This window comes from Cupressus sempervirens, chromosome 3 (genome assembly GCF_028749045.1).
Source record: "Cupressus sempervirens isolate cs-2001-9-10 chromosome 3, ASM2874904v1, whole genome shotgun sequence".
Lineage (NCBI taxonomy): Eukaryota > Viridiplantae > Streptophyta > Pinopsida > Cupressales > Cupressaceae > Cupressus > Cupressus sempervirens.
In genome coordinates this window covers 294,159,309-294,179,098 of record NC_143120.1, presented here as the reverse complement: position 1 = coordinate 294,179,098, position 19,790 = coordinate 294,159,309, and the positions used below count along the sequence as shown (strand labels likewise).

The window sequence follows — 19,790 nt, the reverse complement described above, 5'->3', positions numbered from 1 at the left end:
ACCCCCTTTGACCCATATGAACGATTCGAATATGTCCCTAGGGGTCCTAGGACCCCTAGAGACATATGTCATCGTTTAATGGGTCAAAGAGGGTCATAGGTTACCCTATGACCCCATTTGACCCATATTACCCATTCGAATATGTCCCTAGGGGTCCTAGCACCCCTAGGGACATATGTCGTCGTTTAATGGGTCAAAGGGGGTCACCTATGACCCCCTTTGACTCATATGAACGATTCAAATATGTCCCTAGGGGCCCTAGGACCCCTAGGGACATATGTTGTCGTTTAATGGGTCAAAGGGGGTCATAGGTCACCCTATGACCCCCTTTGACCCATATGAACCATTTGAATATGTCCCTAGGGTCCTAGGACCCCTAAGGACATATGTCTTCATTTAATGGGTCAAAGAGGGTCATAGGTCACCCTATGACCCCCTTTGACCCATATTACCCATTCGAATATGTCCCTAGGGGTCCTAGGACCCATAGGGACATATGTCATCGTTTAATGGGTCAAAGAGGGTCATAGGTCACCCTATGACCCCCTTTGACCCATATTACCCATTCGAATATGTCCCTAGGAGTCCTAGGACCCCTAGAGACATATATCGTCGTTTAATGTGTCAAGAGGGTCAACCTATGACCCCCTTTGACCCATATGAACGATTCAAATATGTCCCTAGGGGTCCTAGGACCCCTAGAGACATATGTCATCATTTAATGGGTCAAAGAGGGTCATAGGGTAACCCATATTACCCATTCGAAAATGTCCCTAGGGGTCCTAGGACCCCTAGGGACATATGTCATCGTTTAATGGGTCAAAGGGGGTCATAGGTCACCCTACGACCCCCTTTGACTCATATGAACGATTCAAATATGTCCCTAGGGGTCCTAGGACCCCTAGGGACATATGTCGTCGTTTAATGAGTCAAAGGGGGTCATAGGTCACCCTATGACCCCTTTTGACCCATATGAACGATTCGAATATGTCCCTAGGGGTCCTAGGACCCCTAGGGACATATGTCATCGTTTAATGGGTCAAAGAGGGTCATAGGTCACCCTATGACCCCCTTTGACCCATATTACCCATTCAAATATGTCCCTAGAGGTCTTAGGACCCCTAGGGACATATGTCATCGTTTAATGGGTCAAAGGGGGTCATAGGTCACCCTATGACCCCCTTTGACCCATATGAATGATTCGACTATGTCCTTGGGGGTCCTAGGACCCCTAGGGACATATGTCATCGTTTAATGGGTCAAAGAGGGTCATAGGTCACCCTATGACCCCCTTTGACCCATAATACCCATTCGAATATGTCCCTAGGGGTCCTAGGACCCCTAGAGACATATGTCGTCATTTAATTGGTCAAAGGGGGTCATAGGTCACCCTATGACCCCCTTTGACCGATATGAACGATTCGGCTATGTCCCTGGGAGTCCTAGGGACATATGTCGTCATTTAATGGGTCAAAGGGAACCCCTTTGGCCCATTGAAGGACGACATATGTCCCTAGGGGTCCTAGGACCCCTAGAGACATATATCGTCGTTTAATGGGTCAAAGAGGGTTATAGGTCACCCTATGACCCCCTTTGACTCTTATATATTAATAATATACATATTAATAATATACATATATATTAATAATATACATATCAATATAATAATATATATATATATATATATACACACACACATATACATTTACATACACACATATATATATATATATATACACACACATATACATATTACATTATTATATTTAATGAAAATATTACGTTATTATATAAATATATTAATAACATACATATTAATATAATAATATTTATAATATATATTATATTTAATAAAAATATTACGTTGTTATATAAATATTATATTATTATACATATTAATATAATAATATATAATACATATTACATTTAATGAAAATATTACGTTATTGTATATATTAATAACATACATATTAATATAATAATATATAATACGTATTTTATATATATATATAAATTACGTTATTATATTTAGTAAAAATAATAATAATATATATTATATTTATAGATTGTAATAAGATTAACATAAAATATTATTATATATTACTAGATTATATCTTGTATGTTTACATTATGTTATTATATATATATAATATATTAAAATATGCCTTTACATATTAATATAAGTGAAATAATTTAAAAATAAAAAACTAGAACGTTTAAATCGAATTTCCTTCCAAAATTTGAAGATTTTTGGAATTTGACTACCGAGCCATATCGGATATCCGATATCAAATCGGATATCCGATTTGAAATCGGATATCCGATTTTGAATCGGGTATCCGATTAGGCTTGGTATTTACCAAGCCTGCCCTGTCAACCCCAAAGACGTGTTTATAGAGAGTTTTAGTGATACTCAGACTTCAGGTAGCCGTCTGACAATGTTATTTTGATCGAAATTGAATGAAACGAAATGGGTTTTTTAATATCCCTCTTTAGATTCCATCAATATAATTTCTGTCAAATTCTGAGTTCGATAAGTATTTATTAGTTAATTATCAATGAAGATTATTGTAAAGTGCTGATTGACATACTGAAGGAAAAATAGCTATAACTTTCAAACGGTATAACATTTTTTAAATCTAAAAGTTGCGTCACATTCTATACTTCGCCTAGTATAAGAAAAAAATAAAAAAGAAAAATTTGATCAAATTTTCTATTAGTTAGGGTGGTCAGAAACGAGACTTTTTTTAATCCAAAATTTTTTTGGTAGAAAATTCATATTTAATTATTTATTTGGAATAAAAATATCAAAAAATATGCGTCACATCCGGGCATGAGTCTAGTTTTAATATCTATAATTATATTAAAAAAATATTATGATTTGATTTTGATTAAGGTGGTCAGACATACACCTACTTTTTATTTTCGCCCTGAAATTTTCTTAGTACTGCATTAAAATTCAAACTTTTGACCAATCAATTATTTTTTTCTCCTGATAAGGCCTAGTAGTTTAGAAACTACATTCAATTTTCTACAAATTATTTTCTTACAACGTTTTGATATAAAGTCCATAACCACTTCAAAATTATGTGTCAAGTTGACATAACCCTGATTTGCTGATTTTTCACTGCCACTTAAGGCCATAGTTTGGTACACCATGATCTTGCACATACCCCTAATTCACCTTCCCTAGAGAAAAGAGAAGGTGATTGTAGATATATTCCTATTGAGGTGGAGATATTTCTAAGGGAATTTGAATTGATAAATCAAGAGGAAATACTAGATAAATGAAGCTTGGATAATCTAGATAGGAACAAAGTAAGAAAAATTTAAAATTGGAAGGAGTTCGAGATCCAGGAATTAGAAGAAATTCAACAAGATATAAATAAAATAAATTGAGTAAATAATCAAATAAATTAAATAGTAGGAAGATATGAGAATGATGATGATATAGGAATTAGTAACAAAATTATGAAAGAATTAGAAAAAGAATATTCAAATAAAAAGGAAGATGAGTCTATTGCTACAAGTGTGTAGAATGCTAGTAAAAATCTAGACAACCTTGGTATCATAGAAAATTTGTAGGGCTTAGAGCATCCAAAATATGGAAAACAAAGAAAAAAGAGAGGGAGAAAATCCTTACCTGAACTTAGAGAAGCTATAGGTTTGGCTTGTAACAAGAAAAATATTAACAATCTTCTGAATGTAGGGAAGGGGAAGTTCCTTCCCACAAAGCTATGAAGCTAACAATATGGAATGTTAGGGGCCTAAATGCCCCCCCAAAAAGCTCTTACTCAAGCACAATTTAACATTATTGAATCAAATATAGTATTAATACAAGAATCATAGCTTAACAAAAGAGAAAAATTTAGTAGAAAACTTATAGGTTCCTGGAAAACAAAACTATTTGGTTTAGTAGCGACCTTAGGTGGGACTGGTATTATATGGGACCCAAGAAGGGTAGATTTCATTCCACTTGTATCCAGTAATAACTAGATGGGGGAGGGGGGGGGGAGAGGAGAGTAAAAAGATTCAAAAGAGAAATTCAATTCTTACTTATTAATGTGTATCCAGGAAGTAAAAGTACAAAGCTATGTCACCTTTAGGCTAACTTATCATAATGATGGAATTTGTGTATTTCTATCTAAAGAGAAATTTTCTTCAAATATATGATCTAGAGAAATTCGTTCTTGCTATGTTATATATGGTCTCACGCTTTTCCAAGTGGAAATATCTATTAAATGCATGTTTTATACTAGTTTGTATCCAATTACTAAAAAAATAAAATTATTTTAGAAAAGTGGCCTTTCAATAACTCTTACTATTTTTTATGATATTTTTTCAATAACATATAAACACCATTTCATAGAGCTCAGAGTCAAGAACATTCTCATATAGATTTTATAGTGTTTTAATTAGATCTAGTATATTGTAATTAATTTTTTTTACAAGTGTGTAATTTAACACTCGAAAAGATGTCAATTTTGAGAAAGAAAATAATAATAAATCATATCAAAAAAATTTAAAAATTAGATGGCATTCTAGAGGGGAGAGTCCTCTTTTAGAATATATAATTGTTTTCCTAGTTAGAATATATTTGTTTTAAAAAATGTGGTGGGAGATGAAAACTATTGATTTCAGGTGAGTTGAAATTTGAATCATTATAAAAAGAGAAAATATAGGTCTAAATCCAATTCTTATTTTTGATTGTTCTAGCTATGATTGTTATCTATAACATAGTCTGAGATCAAAGTTAAATAAGTTTATTTCCATATAATTTTGTGGTAGGAACTAGACACCTATTTTTCAACATTTTTCAATAGGTAAAAAATAATATATGAAAATTAGGAAAATGTATCAATTCTTATTCCAAATAATTATAATTTTTAATAATCCAAAAATTTATCCATTTCTACACATTTCATTAGTTTACTTCATTTCCAAATTCAAAATAATAATACCAAATTTATGACATTGAAGGTGAATAGTTATACTTTTGTTAGCCTCTTTCTTTACAAAAGGGTAACACAAGTTTGTGCTTTTACCAAGCTAACACAAAAAAGGAATAAGGAAAATAATTGGAATGAGATTAGCTATTATTTAGAGTTAAATCCAAAAGAAAATATTTTCATTGGGGGATATTTTAATGCAATTTTAGATTCAAGAGAAAAAATAGGTGGATCTACAACCATTAACCAGGTTATGTCAGATTTCAAAGCATAGTTCACAAAAGATAACCTTATTGACATTCCAACATTTAACTAGATCTTGACATAGAATAATAGATGAGATGGCTTATGTAATATAGCAAAAAGATTGGACAAATTTATATTTAAAGGAAATTTAATATTTTTTAATCATCCTTTCAATACAATCATTCTTCCTTATGCAGGGTTTGATCACTATCCGATTTTCTAGAAATAGGTGAATTACAAAAATCATCAAGAATTCTATTTAATTGTGAAAATCTTAATAATATATATTAATGGTGGCACAAAGAGAAATTTTATGGATCAATGATGTTTTGTTTCATAACCAAATTGAAATCATTAAAGGAAAAAATAAAAATGAAATAAAGATCATTTTAATAACATATTTAAAGAAAATATAGAGAATGAAGAAGAATTGAAAAATGTAAATGGAGAAATCATTAGGGTAGGAATGGATAATGAAAAATATATCAAAGAAAAAGAACTTCAAGCTAAATAGGAAAATATGATATCCAAAGAAGAAACATCAAGAGAAACATCAATAGAAACATGGTTGTTAGAAGGTGATATATTTTTCTTTCTTTCATAATAATACTATTAATAGGAGAAATATTAATAGAATAATAAAAATGAAGGATAATCCAGGAAGGGTAGTTAAAAAACCTAATGAGATAGTGGAAACCTTTGCGAATTATTATACAAATATCCTTGATAATTTTGAATAATAAAATTTAATAGCCCAAAATAAGATGTTAGGATATATTCCAACAATAATAACTACAGAAGATAATCAGAACTTAAATAAGAATTATACCAAAGAAGAAATTAAAGATGCCCTTTTCAGTGTAATCTTGACAAATCTTCAGGCCTTGATGGCTTTCCAGTCTTTTTCTTTCATACTTTTAAAATTAGTGAACTTAACTTTTTCTGATATGGTACAATAAAATAATAATATTATTAAAAATTAAATATATTTCTATTGACTTTATTTGGTCTATATTTAAGTATAAGTGCTAAATTTAATTTGTGTGTTCTATGTTTGATTATATTTTATAATGGTTATATATATATTTATAATGATATTTGTTTAAAATTTTGCAGTGCTCGTTTCATTTGAGCTATGGATTCTTCTGTTGGAGAGTCAACTATCATTGTTATGAGTCCTGCTGCTTCTGTGACCTCAAATGATTTCTTTGAGACTAATTTAGATAAATGTAAATGAATAATCTGGGAATGGTGGTCACATATATTTATAGCTTTGGAGAACGTTGCATTGTCAATTCACATTGTTGATGAAATAGAAATAATGGAAATGGCAAATGTTGCCAAAGTAATGCGTGGCACATAGATTTGTAAAAATACATGCATTTCTAGAAATGATAAAAGAGGTCTACCACAATCATTGCTCTAATAAAGGTTCGAACACCATCCTTATCATTGAGGAATATGTGATGTAGCTACATCATTATGGAGAAATGTTCTTTTTTAGTTTCTTCTTATATTTCCTATACTTCATCTAAATACTTCTACTTGGGCTTATATTTCCTATTTCACCTATGTAAGTTTTATGAACAACAACATGAATAAATTATTTTCACTATTCAATTCATGGATACATATTTTTTATTTCATCTATGTGAGTTTTATGAACAAATAAATAAATAAATAAATAAATTTCACTCTTGAAATGATGTTTAAAGGTATACTTACGATATTTGATGTTACATTTTCTATGCATAATCATCAATACTAATAATAATATTTATAAATTTGATGCTGACAATGATATACATATATTATGTATAAAATTTATGCTCTTATTGATATGTTAGATGTTATATTATCTATGCACAATCATCAAAACTAATTATAAAATGTATAAAATTGAGCTATTTGTGTGCACAATCATCAAATTTAATACCAATAAATATAAAATTGATACTAACCCTTTAACAATTGACTTTTTTTATTAAGTTGTTCAAAATTAATTATTCAAAAGCATTATGCCAAATTTTATTTTAATATTTATCTATAATTAAAATTATTTATTCTAATAATTAATTAAACTTAATAAATGAAAATAATATTTTAAAAAGATTATAAAATAAATAAATATAATATATTTAAACAAATAACATTATTAATTGTGCGCTGCCTCTGCTACTAGCTTATATATATTTTTATATATATAAAAAAGCCGAGAGTTATCCTTCTCAAGGCGCCTATTGTACTGAGTTAGATTATCAAAATAGGCACCTCGAGAAGGATAACTTTTGATTTTTTTATATAAGCTAGTAGTAAATGTGTTGAAGAAACATACAAGTATTTGTATTTTGATAGTAAAATAAAAGTTGGGCAATGTTCTAATTTTTTTAATTTGTGAAGTGAACTAATGTCATCTGGTCTTACACATACACTATAAGATAATAAAGTTTCTAATTAAGCTTCTAAAAAATAAACAAGATTAAAGTTGAACATTGTTTCAGAAAAATTATATATATGTATGTATGTATGTATGTATGTATATGTATATATATATATATATATATATATATATATATATATATATATATATATATATATGTATGTATATATATATATATAAATTATATATATGTATGTATGTATGTATGTATGTATATATATATATATATATATGTATATATATATGTATATATGTATATATATATATGTATAGATATATATGTATATATATATATATGTATGTATATATATACATACATATATATATAGATATACACACACACACACACACACATATATATATATATATCTATATATATATATACATATACATATATATACATATATATACATATATATAAATATATATACATATACATATATACACACACACACACACACACATATATATACATATATGTATATATGTATATATATGTATATATATACATATATACATATATGTATGTATGTATATATATGTATATATATCTATATATACATATATATACAAATACATACATACACACACACACACACACACACACACACACACACACACACACACACACACACACATATACATACATACATACATACATACATGTACATACATACATACATACGCGTGCTTGCGTGCGCGCGCACACACACACACACACACAAAACATACTTAAGGAAAAAGTATCTATAATTAAATTTAAAAAAAAAATCATAATCAAATTTGAACAACTTATGCTACTTCCTATTATCATACTAGTGATGAGAGCTACTTATTCTCCATTTTGCATCTTCATATTCATTTCCATATTTTATTTTTATACCATTTCACTATTCTATGTGGCATACGATCTAATAAATATAAGTAATTCAAATAACATATGAATAAATAACTACTAGATTATAATTATGATATGCAACATGTTGATGAAGTCCAAAAATATGTATAATTCATGTCATCTTCATACATAACCTCCTATCACCTTTTACGTAGAAACTTCCTATCACAAATTCTTAATTCTTGTTACAAATTCCTCATTCTTGTGGATCACGTCAGCCTTCACAATAAGCATAGTTGCCTCATTGATGCTAATCATACATTGTTCCTTGACTAACTTCTTTTGAGAATTTTGTTCGCACATTCTCCACCGTACTGATCACACATCAATTCTCTATCTCAACAGATAAAAGTAATGATCATAATTTGTGGCCAACAAAGAAGGTTTCACATGGTCAATTATTATTTCCTACCTACGATAGAAAAATAATGGATCCATTCAGATGCATTTTTTTAATTTGACCCGGTCAATTGACCAATGACAACATACTATGATATTTTATTAGGCTGTAACATTATAGATAATTTTTAATCTTTATTTTCAATAATTTAAAAATATTATTTTCTCTATTTATGATTGGTTAAACTTTCCACGACAAGTAAATCAAAGATCAAAGATGAAAGACCATCTATGGCTCTTGAAGTCCATAGTCTATTTTTTCCATAGATTAAGAAAAAATGAAAATCCCAAGACTGAGGATTCTTCTAGATTTGTACCCTAACCCCATTAAAACACGCATCCCCAAATTAGATGTTTTGAATAATTTCTATTTGGGTTAGTGATTAAAAGGTTCTATCCTTTTTCAGAAGATGAGAAGTCATGAATATCATTGTTGGAAAATTGAACAGTAAGCTTTGACCTTGATTACATTTAATATGGTTAATTTATCATCTTAGCTACAATGGATTTTTCGTAGAATTAAATGAATTGCATTGTTTACTGCTGCAAAATGCCTTGGTAAGTAGCTAGAATTGGTTGTGTCACAGTCTAATTGACTATTGTTTTACCTATGTCATCACCATTACTCCCACAATCTCTAAATCCTATTACCATGTCTCTTATGCCACTCTCAACTTCGGATACCAACCTATAGGACTTCCATCTTTAACTATACTAAGTTTTTTAAAGATTTCCACCAATACTTGCCTTATATAATAACTTGAAGGCCTTTCTTCCCATTGCTCTTTCAACCAAGTTGTTTAAAAGGGAGTACAATTTAAGGAAATTAAGGGAAAGAACTTGGTCTATGACAAGGACAATAATTTTTTTGGAGGCTTTACCAACAGGTTAGCATTCTAATCTAAATCATTTATGAAACTGTTGCCACAAATCTAATTTTGTTAGTATTTTAAGTTTCCTCCAAATTGTCTCTATGGTGAACTTAATTTGTTAGCTATTATTTTGATCTTGTTGGCTTTATAACCTTTTGGCTATATTTGGTGACAACTCGATGAGTTTAAATTTGCATATGTATTTGGGTGCATATAATTTTGGACAAATTTGCACCCCAAAGAGTCATAATATATAATAATTAATCTAAAATTGTGTTGCAGAACATGTAACTCAAAGGTCTAACTTCCCACACATTTTAAAAATAAAGGCACATATGGTTTGTGTACAAGTTGAATTAGACTTAATGACCTTTGGAGTTTTGAGTGTATAATGGAAATTCTAATTGTTAAACTTCCTTAATTATGGATGTAACAATGAGTTTTTGGTGTATATTTCAATAGGGTAAACTTGTTAAGGATTTTATTGACTTACAAAAGGTTTCAAAGTAGAAATTGATATCAACTATTTTTTTTATGTGCTAGAGTCTCAAGATCATATGAGAAAATGATAACTGTAAGATCATATCATCTTCTCATATATTTGGTCGATTTTCAAAATTTCTACACCTTTAATATACACCACTATAAAAAAAACCTTCTTGTTGGGCGACATAGGTTTCACATATAGGATTCCATTCAATTTACAACTCATTTGTTAGGAATTGGCACATAAATATAATTTTATTTCTTTCAACTGTATTTTTACAAGTAGCATTGTCATGCTTTGTCTTTTAGGCTTATTTAGCTAAAATGTTATAGATCTCTATTTGTCAAGCTTATAAAGTAATGCGTAAATTGGCCAATTTTAAGAAATTGTGATACACTATGCTCAAGATTGAATCCATTGAAGTTCTTGAGAAATTGAGGTGAAATAGGTTGATGTTGGACACTTAATCAATAAGAATCATTGCTCCACATCTTCTCAATAGTTTTAAAGAAAAAATATACTAAAAAATCATTGGTAGACTAAAAAGTCTTAACTTTTAAATTTTTGTAGTTCTTTCCTAGTTTCAAGCCATGTTAATTTTTTATCATAGCTAAAAACTTATTTATATTTTTATACTATTTATAATCCTCAAAGTCATAGTCCTTACGTCCTCCAAGCAGTCACATATTTGTCCTCCTAATAGTTGTTCTCTAACCTCAACTAATTGAATGACCATACTTAGTGGAGACCATGTTTCTTTCTATACAATTCTTTTAGGTTGAGGATAACCAAATGATTAAAAAAAACTTCAAAGTACTCAAAATAACTTGCTTGAATAGATGTTGTTATACAAGAAATATGTTCAAAATCCTTATTCTTCAGGTGAATTTGTAGTAACCAAGCTCACACATGTTGGGATGTTACAAAATTATTAAATTTAAATAGATTTTGAACAAAAAGATCTTACACTAATAAAATAGAGGAGATTAATGCATGGTATTATAGTCTACCTTGCCCAAAAAGTAAGTATGTGAATGATAATATATAAAATTTTATTTCAAAAAATGAAAACAATGATTCATAATATAATATGCACTAAGTGTATTGTATTCAAGAGATCTAAAACGTTTGGTAGAAATATAATTACTTGATTCCTTGAATGATAGATATGAGGGAATTTTAAAGGATTTCTTTGCACCAATAAGACTTCCAAAAAATCATAAAAGAGTTGTGATAAAAGAATGTCAACCAATCCTAATAATGCACGAGAGAATCTAGATGAGGCCAATTATGGTCATCTCCCTCAAAATTTTAAGTTCAGATAGTTCATTTCGAACTCCCCTACCTCAGTACACTAATTAAGATGAGTAGATTGTGACATACAACTTTATTTCTTGCTTATCCATGTAATCAATCTTTATCCTAAAAAGAAAGCTCCACCACTTATACTTTTTCTATCATCAACATTAATAGCCCCCTAATCAATATCTGTGTAGACTTTAAGATTAAAGTCATCAGTATGTTTGTAACATAAGCCATAATCTTCACTTTCTTTGAGATATCTAAATATCATTTCCATTGCAGTCATGTGCATCTCCTTTGTATTAGATGAAAACCTTGCAATAATTACAACAAAAAGTGTAATATCTAGTCTATTGTACACAACATACCATAACTTACCAATCATAGATCTATATTGTGTCTCATTTACCTCTCCACTAGTGTCTTCTTTTGATAATTTTACTCCAGTCACCATAGATGTACTAACCGAATTTGACTCATTCATCCCAAATATATTCAAGATCTATTTGATATACTTAGATTAAGTCACAAATAGTCCTTTCCTTATTTGATAGACCTGTAATCCAATGAAAAATTTGATCTCACCAAACATATTTCAAATTTTGTACTCATTTGGTCAACAAATATCTTATACAATGTGTCATTTCCTCCAAATATAATATCATCTATAAATCATACAACAATCAATACCATACTTTCAAATTCACATTTCAAATATAAATTACTATTCTTGCTTATTCTAGAAAATCCAATATTAATCAAATATGAATGTAACCTTTCATACCATTCTCTCGGTGCTTGTTTCAATTCATACAATGCCTTGTTCAACTTGCAGACCATGTTCTTCTTTTTTAGATTCAATGAATCCTTCTGGTTGTTCAATAAATACCTCCTCTTATCATTCATAAATGTAGATTTGACATCCATTTGATAGTTATTGTCTAGCATAAGCCGATAGTTTTCTTACTCCTTCTAGTCTTTCCACAGGTGCAAAAGTCTCTCCATAATCTATTCCTTCTTCTTATGCATAACCTTTGCAAACCAGTCTTGTCTTGTTTCTAACTACTTCTCCATTTTCATTTAGCTCAAAAAATCCATTTGGTTCAGGTATCACATACTTGTCATCATGCCTCAGTACTGGTGTCCATGTATTGTTCTTCTTAATATGATCAATCTCTTCATTCATAGCATTTATCCAATCCTCATTATCCAATACAACATTATCCACTCTTGGTTCAAAATCAATAATCAAATAGGTGTTGTCTCTTAACTAACTTCTCATTTGTACTTAAACATTTCTATCTCCAATTATTTGTTTTGGGGAATCATTCTTTCTCTCATATTTGGCCAATATAGGTTCAGTTCTTTGATTTTCAATAACTTCTCCAGTCAACAAGGGTTTAGCTTCCTGCTCAGGTTGAACTATCTGATGCTTGGGTAAAGGATTCTATATCTCATGTGATCTTATCTAGTATTCGGTGGGTCTCTATTGAAACTAGGATAATGATTCTGGTGCCTCTTTATACACATACACAAACTTGTAAATAATAATAAATATTAAAAAAAATAAAAAATTATAACTAAATCAAATTTACAAACAAGTGCATCATGTAATCCTTAAGTATACATGAAGGGTGGGTAGGGAAGGTAAGAGATAATATATATTAAAAATCACTAAATCTTTAATAGGGCTATAACAATTAAGGAATAATTAAAAAAAGGATTTATTTTGCAAAATGTTACAAAATTTAGAAACTATATATGAAAAAATCATAACATGGTGATTGGAAATCATAGGAGGATATGAAGTTGTGTAAGATTGGAGGGTTCACTAAATTTGGGAGAATTTGGAATTTTCCTTATTTTATTTTATTTTTGTATAGTTTAAGTGAGATTTAGTATATTTTTAAAATGTCTTTTTGAAAATCTAACACTAAAGTGAGATACATGTATTGATTTTTATTATTTTGTCAGGTCTCTATTTTTTGAGGGTGGAGGAAGTGACACAAGCGTTTGACAATATTTAATTTTGTATAATAGAACTCAATTTGAGTTAGAATTAGAATTAGAATTAATATTATAGTGACTTTTTTATTTTATAATTAGTTAATTCAAGAGTTTTAATGTATATAAAATATTTTTAAAAATTCATTAATTATTATTTTAAAACTCCAAATAAGAATAAATTATCTTTGAATATTTTAATCAATCACATTATAATTGTAATTTTAAATAAAAAATTATTTTAAAATTATATAAATATTTAAAATAAATGAATTTTCATTTCTCCCCCTTTCTATCTCTCCTTATTTCTGCGTCACTTTCTAGACCTCTACCTATTTCTCCCTCTTACTATATCTCACCTTTTCCATCTCCATTTTTCGATCTCTACTTCTCTCCATATCTCTCTATCTTTATCTCTCCCTATACCTCCAACACTCTTATCTGTTTCTTTCATCCTTTTCGCTCTAGATCTTCATCTCTTCCTCTTGCCACACGTCTTCTTCCATCTCCACCTATATCTCTTATAATTGTAATTGTGATTGAAAATCATCTTAAAATTATATAATATCATAATTATTTTAAATAAATAAAATTTCTTCTCCCCTCTTTCTGTCTCCCCCCTATTTCTCTCACTTTGTAAATCTCCTCATATTTCTCTTTCTTACTATTTCTTCTCTTCTCTATTTTTATTTTTTGAATCTTGGATATCTCTCTATCTATACATATACCTCTAACATTCTTATCTATTTTTATCCTCCTTTTTGTCCTAGATCTTTATCTCTTCTTCTTGCCACATTTCTTTTTCCATCTCTCCTTATATCTCTATCTTGTCTAAATATCTTCTTCTCCATAACCATTTTTGATACCCATTTCACATCCCCATTCACATCTAAGATGTAATAAATATATATTCTAATTATGTTGACCAAAATAAAAAATTATATTTATGGGAGATGTCCCAACCATAAAAATTGAAAGGAAACTGGCAGATAGAGAGATAATACAAATTACGCGGAGGCTTCGTCATAGATAGCCTAGTTTGGGTCCACTAATCACATTCAATACAGTTAATCACAATGCCGTTCGAGGTAGGAGAGATTGGACTTTGGCAACGTTGAAACCCATGACAAAACCTCACGCGGCCTTTGCAAACGACACGCTCAGCCATATCATTATATACTTCTTTCAATGCTTTTTAAATTATTATTTTTCCATAATAAAAAGTATTCGCGCCTCGTTTTAAGTCGTTACTAACAAAGAAGACAAAGTCTGTCGAGGAAATCCAAAGACAGATTCACTCTCCGTCGACTAGCGGCCTTTTGCTCTGCTTTAAAGTTTAGTCCTTTGCATTTTCAGAATTCAAATACATTCTTGCTAAAACAGAATTCTTGAATTCCAGTTTAATCTTTTCTGTTTTCCTTGATTGGAAGACATCTGAGTATGGTTCGTTTCAGCAATAACATCATCGGATTGCTAAACTTTGCAACATTTGTGCTTTCCGTGCCGATCTTGGGCGGAGGAATATGGCTCGCAACGAAAGCAGGAAGTGAGTGCGAGAAGTTTCTTCAATGGCCGGCAATAACACTCGGAGTATTTCTGATGCTCGTCTCTCTCGCCGGCTTGGTAGGCGCCTGCTGCAGAGTCACATGGCTCCTCTGGCTCTACTTGGCCGCCATGTTTGTGCTAATTTTGCTCCTGTTCTGCTTCACTGTCTTCGCCTTCGTCATTACCAACAAGGGCGCTGGACAGGCTGTTTCCGGTAGAGGGTACAAAGATTACCGGCTGGGAGACTACTCCAACTGGCTGCAGAAGAGAATCGAGAAGGGCGGCAACTGGAACAAGATCAGAAGCTGTCTTCAGGACGCCAAAGTTTGCAGGAAACTTGCGGATGATTCCGTCGGCAAAGCTGCAGAGCAGTTCTACAAAGACAATTTATCTCCGATTCAGGTGATCTAATTGATCTTCCACTTGTCAAAATCTCGTTTTTATCTGAAATATTGTAACTTTGGAGTTTTTGAAATCTGCTTCTCAAAACTAGGGTCTTGATGTTTTTTTGTGTGTAAATAATACGTGAAATTTGAATTGAACTTTGCAGTCAGGGTGCTGCAAGCCTCCAACCTCTTGCGGGTTTACGTATGTGAACGCCACTTATTGGATTTCCACAACAAGCAGTTCAGCTTCAACAGATCTGGACTGTAAAACATGGAGTAATGAGCAGAATCAACTATGTTATAACTGTGATTCATGCAAGGCTGGCGTGTTGGCAAATTTGAAGCACGACTGGCGTAAGATAGCTGTTATAAACATTGTGATTCTGATCGCTCTGGTTGTGGTTTATTCAGTGGGGTGTTGTGCATTCAGAAACAACAAGCGTGATGAACGCATTGGGTATGGATATAAGGGGCATCCTTGAGCTTTGGCTTCGGCAAAGGAAGGGCAATATTAGAGTATTAAGGATTTTTAAAATTTTTAAATTTTTCAGAGAGACGTTTGGAGCAGTTTATATTATGTTCTTATATTGTGGAGCTTTCCATTAGCACTTATGCTTCTTAATAATAATATATATATTTTCTTTATGGGAGGACAAAGTGTGCATGTTTATGATTACCTTTTTTAGAGAAGGTTCCATATCTATAGAAGTCTTAGGCTTAGTTATAGGTTATTTTGGTTAACTCTTAGTTTGACCTCTACCTAGGAAGTTGACATGTACGTAGGTCAAATTAGAGATCGAACCAATTCAAACTTTAAGGTTTTCTGCTAGAAAGTGCATATTTTTTTTTCAAGAACTATGGGTGGTAGAAAATGATTATTCTTGAACTCCATATATCTATTTTCCTCTCTTAAGATATACATTTTTCCATAGCTCTTTCCAAGTACTGTTTTGATATAATAGTTCATGTGCTTAGTTGCCATTTATGCTTCATGAAATATCAATCAATCTAGTCAATTCAATCTAATCAATTTACCTTCAAATACAATATCTAAGGTGAATGAGGGTAAAAGCACATATCTGTGTCACCTATTGGGGCCTCTAAACCTATTTTCGTCAAATTTCAATTCTCTATAAAAACTCATAAAATACCCTTTTATTGATCTCAGAATCTATATCATCATTATATAAATTTCATAGTATTTTGATTAGTTATAATATGTTGTAAATACAAAATATTATGAGTGGGCATTTTAACATTTGAGAAGATGTTACCTCAAAAAATTAAAAAAAATAGTAAATCATATTAAAGAATTAAAATTAATATTTAACTCTAGAGGAGAGAGTCATCTTCAAGAATATGCATTTTTTTTCAAAAAGGTGTAGATTTGATAGGGACGTTATGATGGGAGGAAACAACTATTGGTTTATGATAAGGTCTGACTTGAGTACTTATAAAAAATATATACATCAAAAACCTATATTTTTTTTGAGCCCTAGCTATGCATATCATCTTTAACATATTTTAAAATTAGAGGAAAAATAAAATGATTTGCATATACTTGTATGATGGGAACTACACCCTATAGTTTTTGCAATTAAAAAAAGGACTTCAAATTTTTTTATTTTTAAAAAATTCATACTTAAAATTTTTAAATCTTTTTATAGCCATAAAATTCATCCAATTTTATTCATTTTATTAGTTTACACCATCTTCAAATTCTAAACACAAATACCATGTTTATGTCATTAAAGTTGAATAGTTTGCATTCTCGGATCCTTTTTCTTAATAAAAGGTGACACATGTTTGTGTTTTTACCTACAAACATTGTATGAAAGAGGATTTTCTTACATACTTTAATATAATTTGAGTTTTTCATTAGCACCCCTTCATCTTTCTTGGGTTTTATTGATGTAATTTGGGTTATATTGAGAGTTATGTCTGGAAGCCCCTTTTTATCTTGTATTAAATGACTTACGGTGAAGATGGTTTAACTAATGAATTTATCACATCTAGTTTACATTAACAAATTCGTTACTTCAATTTTCCCCTAAATATTTTAGTGATCCTGACTTGTGCTTATTTTCTCTATTTCTTATTTTTGCATCTAGACCCACTTTGTATGCTCTTGTTTGCACTAGTAGTAAATTTAGATATTATTTTCAATAATTGTGGTTATATCTAATTAGATTCTTCTTGAGTGACCTCTGTTTACATCTTCACATTCTATACCCTTATTTCACCTAACTATTTTGGTTAACTTGTCCTCTTACCCTCCATTTTGATTTTTTTTAGATTGTTTTTCTTAGCGAGATCTCTTTTTCATGGAGTTTACATCACAGAGTATGTACCATATTTCTTGCCTTCTTTTTGAGTGTCTCATTGGATCTTGCATTTATTTCAATCAAAAAATGGTTAGTTTGATCTACTCTATACATAGTTCTCTTTTTCTCATGTTGTACAAGATATTTAAACCATTCTCAAAACACAATTAGATTATCTTTGACATAAAACACCACCCTCTTATGAAGTTACCTTTATAATATTCTACCACTCAAAATAATTAACTTAATGATTGTGATGATATTAACCATTATTTCAATGTTCTTCCTCTTTGTGGACATGAATGATAAATTGATGTGAACTCTTATCCTAATATAGGCCCTGTCTATGAGGATATTCTACATTATTTCAATTCATACACTTCTATAGATCATGACTAATAATCTTCTATAGTGTTCTTTCTTGATATATATGTTTCTTCCATTAATACTATCACTATTTGGGATGAACCCCTAGATAAAATGTTGACTATTCTCTTCCTCATGAAAAAGATACCATAATAATTGATACCTGTTATTTTATAGATTACAAGATTTCTATTTTTTTTCCTCCTAAAATGTACCCTCCTCTTAGGGACATTTATTAGCAAGACATTATAAGTTATTTTCCTTCATTTGATGCATATGGTAGAGATGTAGCCTTAATGGAGAACAATACTCCCTATTGTAAGGAATCCTCAGAAAAAGTGAATTATATAGAACCCTTTAATGATTTACTTCATACTAATAAGTCTATGAAAAATAAATATCCTAATAAAGTTAATGTTGATCAACCCATAATTGTCAAAAATTATATTCTCACTCTCAAATGTTACCCTCAATTAAATTCTTCTCAATTTCCTAATAAATCTCTCATCACCCTTAAAAGTTGTCCGCCAATAACTATCAAATAGAAACATAGAGATCCTTTGGATAATCATGCGGTGTCTTACACATATCATACTAGAAATAATCTTCAACCTACTACTTCTCTCCCACCTTCTCAACCCATTCTTCCTCCTCTACCCTGTCTTTCTCAAACCATTTAAATAAAATATGATTTGGTAGTGTAGTTATGTAATTTCCTCACCAAGATTTCTCTTTCGGTAACTTCTTCAAACATCTCCTACATATCATGAAGCCTTTCAAAAATATTTAACCACTCAAGTCCAACTACAAGTTTCCTGATCAAGATAATATCAATTCCTTTTTACCATGCATATATGCTGCCCCTATTTTATGTCCAATCATGTTTACTCAAGATGATACAATCCCTAAGGAATTTCAAGATTTCCATGAGGCTCTTATGGTAGATGTCCTCATAAATGGTAATATTATTCACATGACATTAAATGATAATGGGTCTAAGGTTAATGTTTGTAGTATGGACATACTTAAAGAAATCAAATCCGATCTTTCAAATATGCAACCTAATAATATTCATATGCATAAATTTGATAATTTTTTCGAAGAAATCGTTATCCATAACCACTTTACCTATTAAATTAGGTCTAGCTTTTTTGAACCTACTCCCATTCATGTCATTTATATACCTCTTAATTTCAACCCTCTTTTGGGTAGACCTTGCTTAGATGATTTACATTCCATTCCTTCAACTCTTCATAAAACATTCAAGTTTATATGTAGTAATAATATATACACCCTTTATTAGATGATAGACCAAATAGTTTTTTGAATATTGAGGAGAGGAAAGGCCAATAATCTAAAGATGATCCTCCTTCTACATGTATCCCTCAAGAAGATGATTGGGGATACTTAGATTTCACACCAACTTTAACATTAAAGTGTAGAGTTTTTTACGTTTCATTTATGAAATCTAAAAAAACTGCACTTTCTAAACATCTTAGAAATATGTTTTTAAATTTTTTTTTTCCACTACTAATGAATTTGTCAAGCATAGTTATGATGACATAGTGAATA

The 19,790-nt window shown here is 30.3% G+C and overlaps 1 protein-coding gene across 1 annotated transcript; it reads left to right on the top strand.

The window, feature by feature from the left end:
* The first annotated feature begins 15,037 nt into the window (after positions 1 to 15,037).
* LOC149566128 (tetraspanin-8-like) lies at positions 15,038 to 16,044 on the top strand. Its single transcript, XM_089817350.1, has 2 exons — positions 15,038 to 15,544; positions 15,693 to 16,044. The coding sequence occupies exons 1-2, from the start codon at positions 15,038 to 15,040 to the stop codon at positions 16,008 to 16,010; spliced, it is 825 nt and encodes a 274-aa protein (XP_089673476.1). The 3' UTR covers positions 16,011 to 16,044.
* The last annotated feature ends 3,746 nt before the right edge of the window (positions 16,045 to 19,790 follow it).

Bases quoted from the DNA above. Each gene is read 5' to 3' on its own strand.
- LOC149566128 (XM_089817350.1), top strand. From the start codon at position 15,038: ATGGTTCGTTTCAGCAATAACATCATCGGATTGCTAAACTTTGCAACA. The intron at 15,545-15,692 runs GTGATCTAATTG...TGAACTTTGCAG, and splicing joins ACAATTTATCTCCGATTCAG to TCAGGGTGCTGCAAGCCTCC.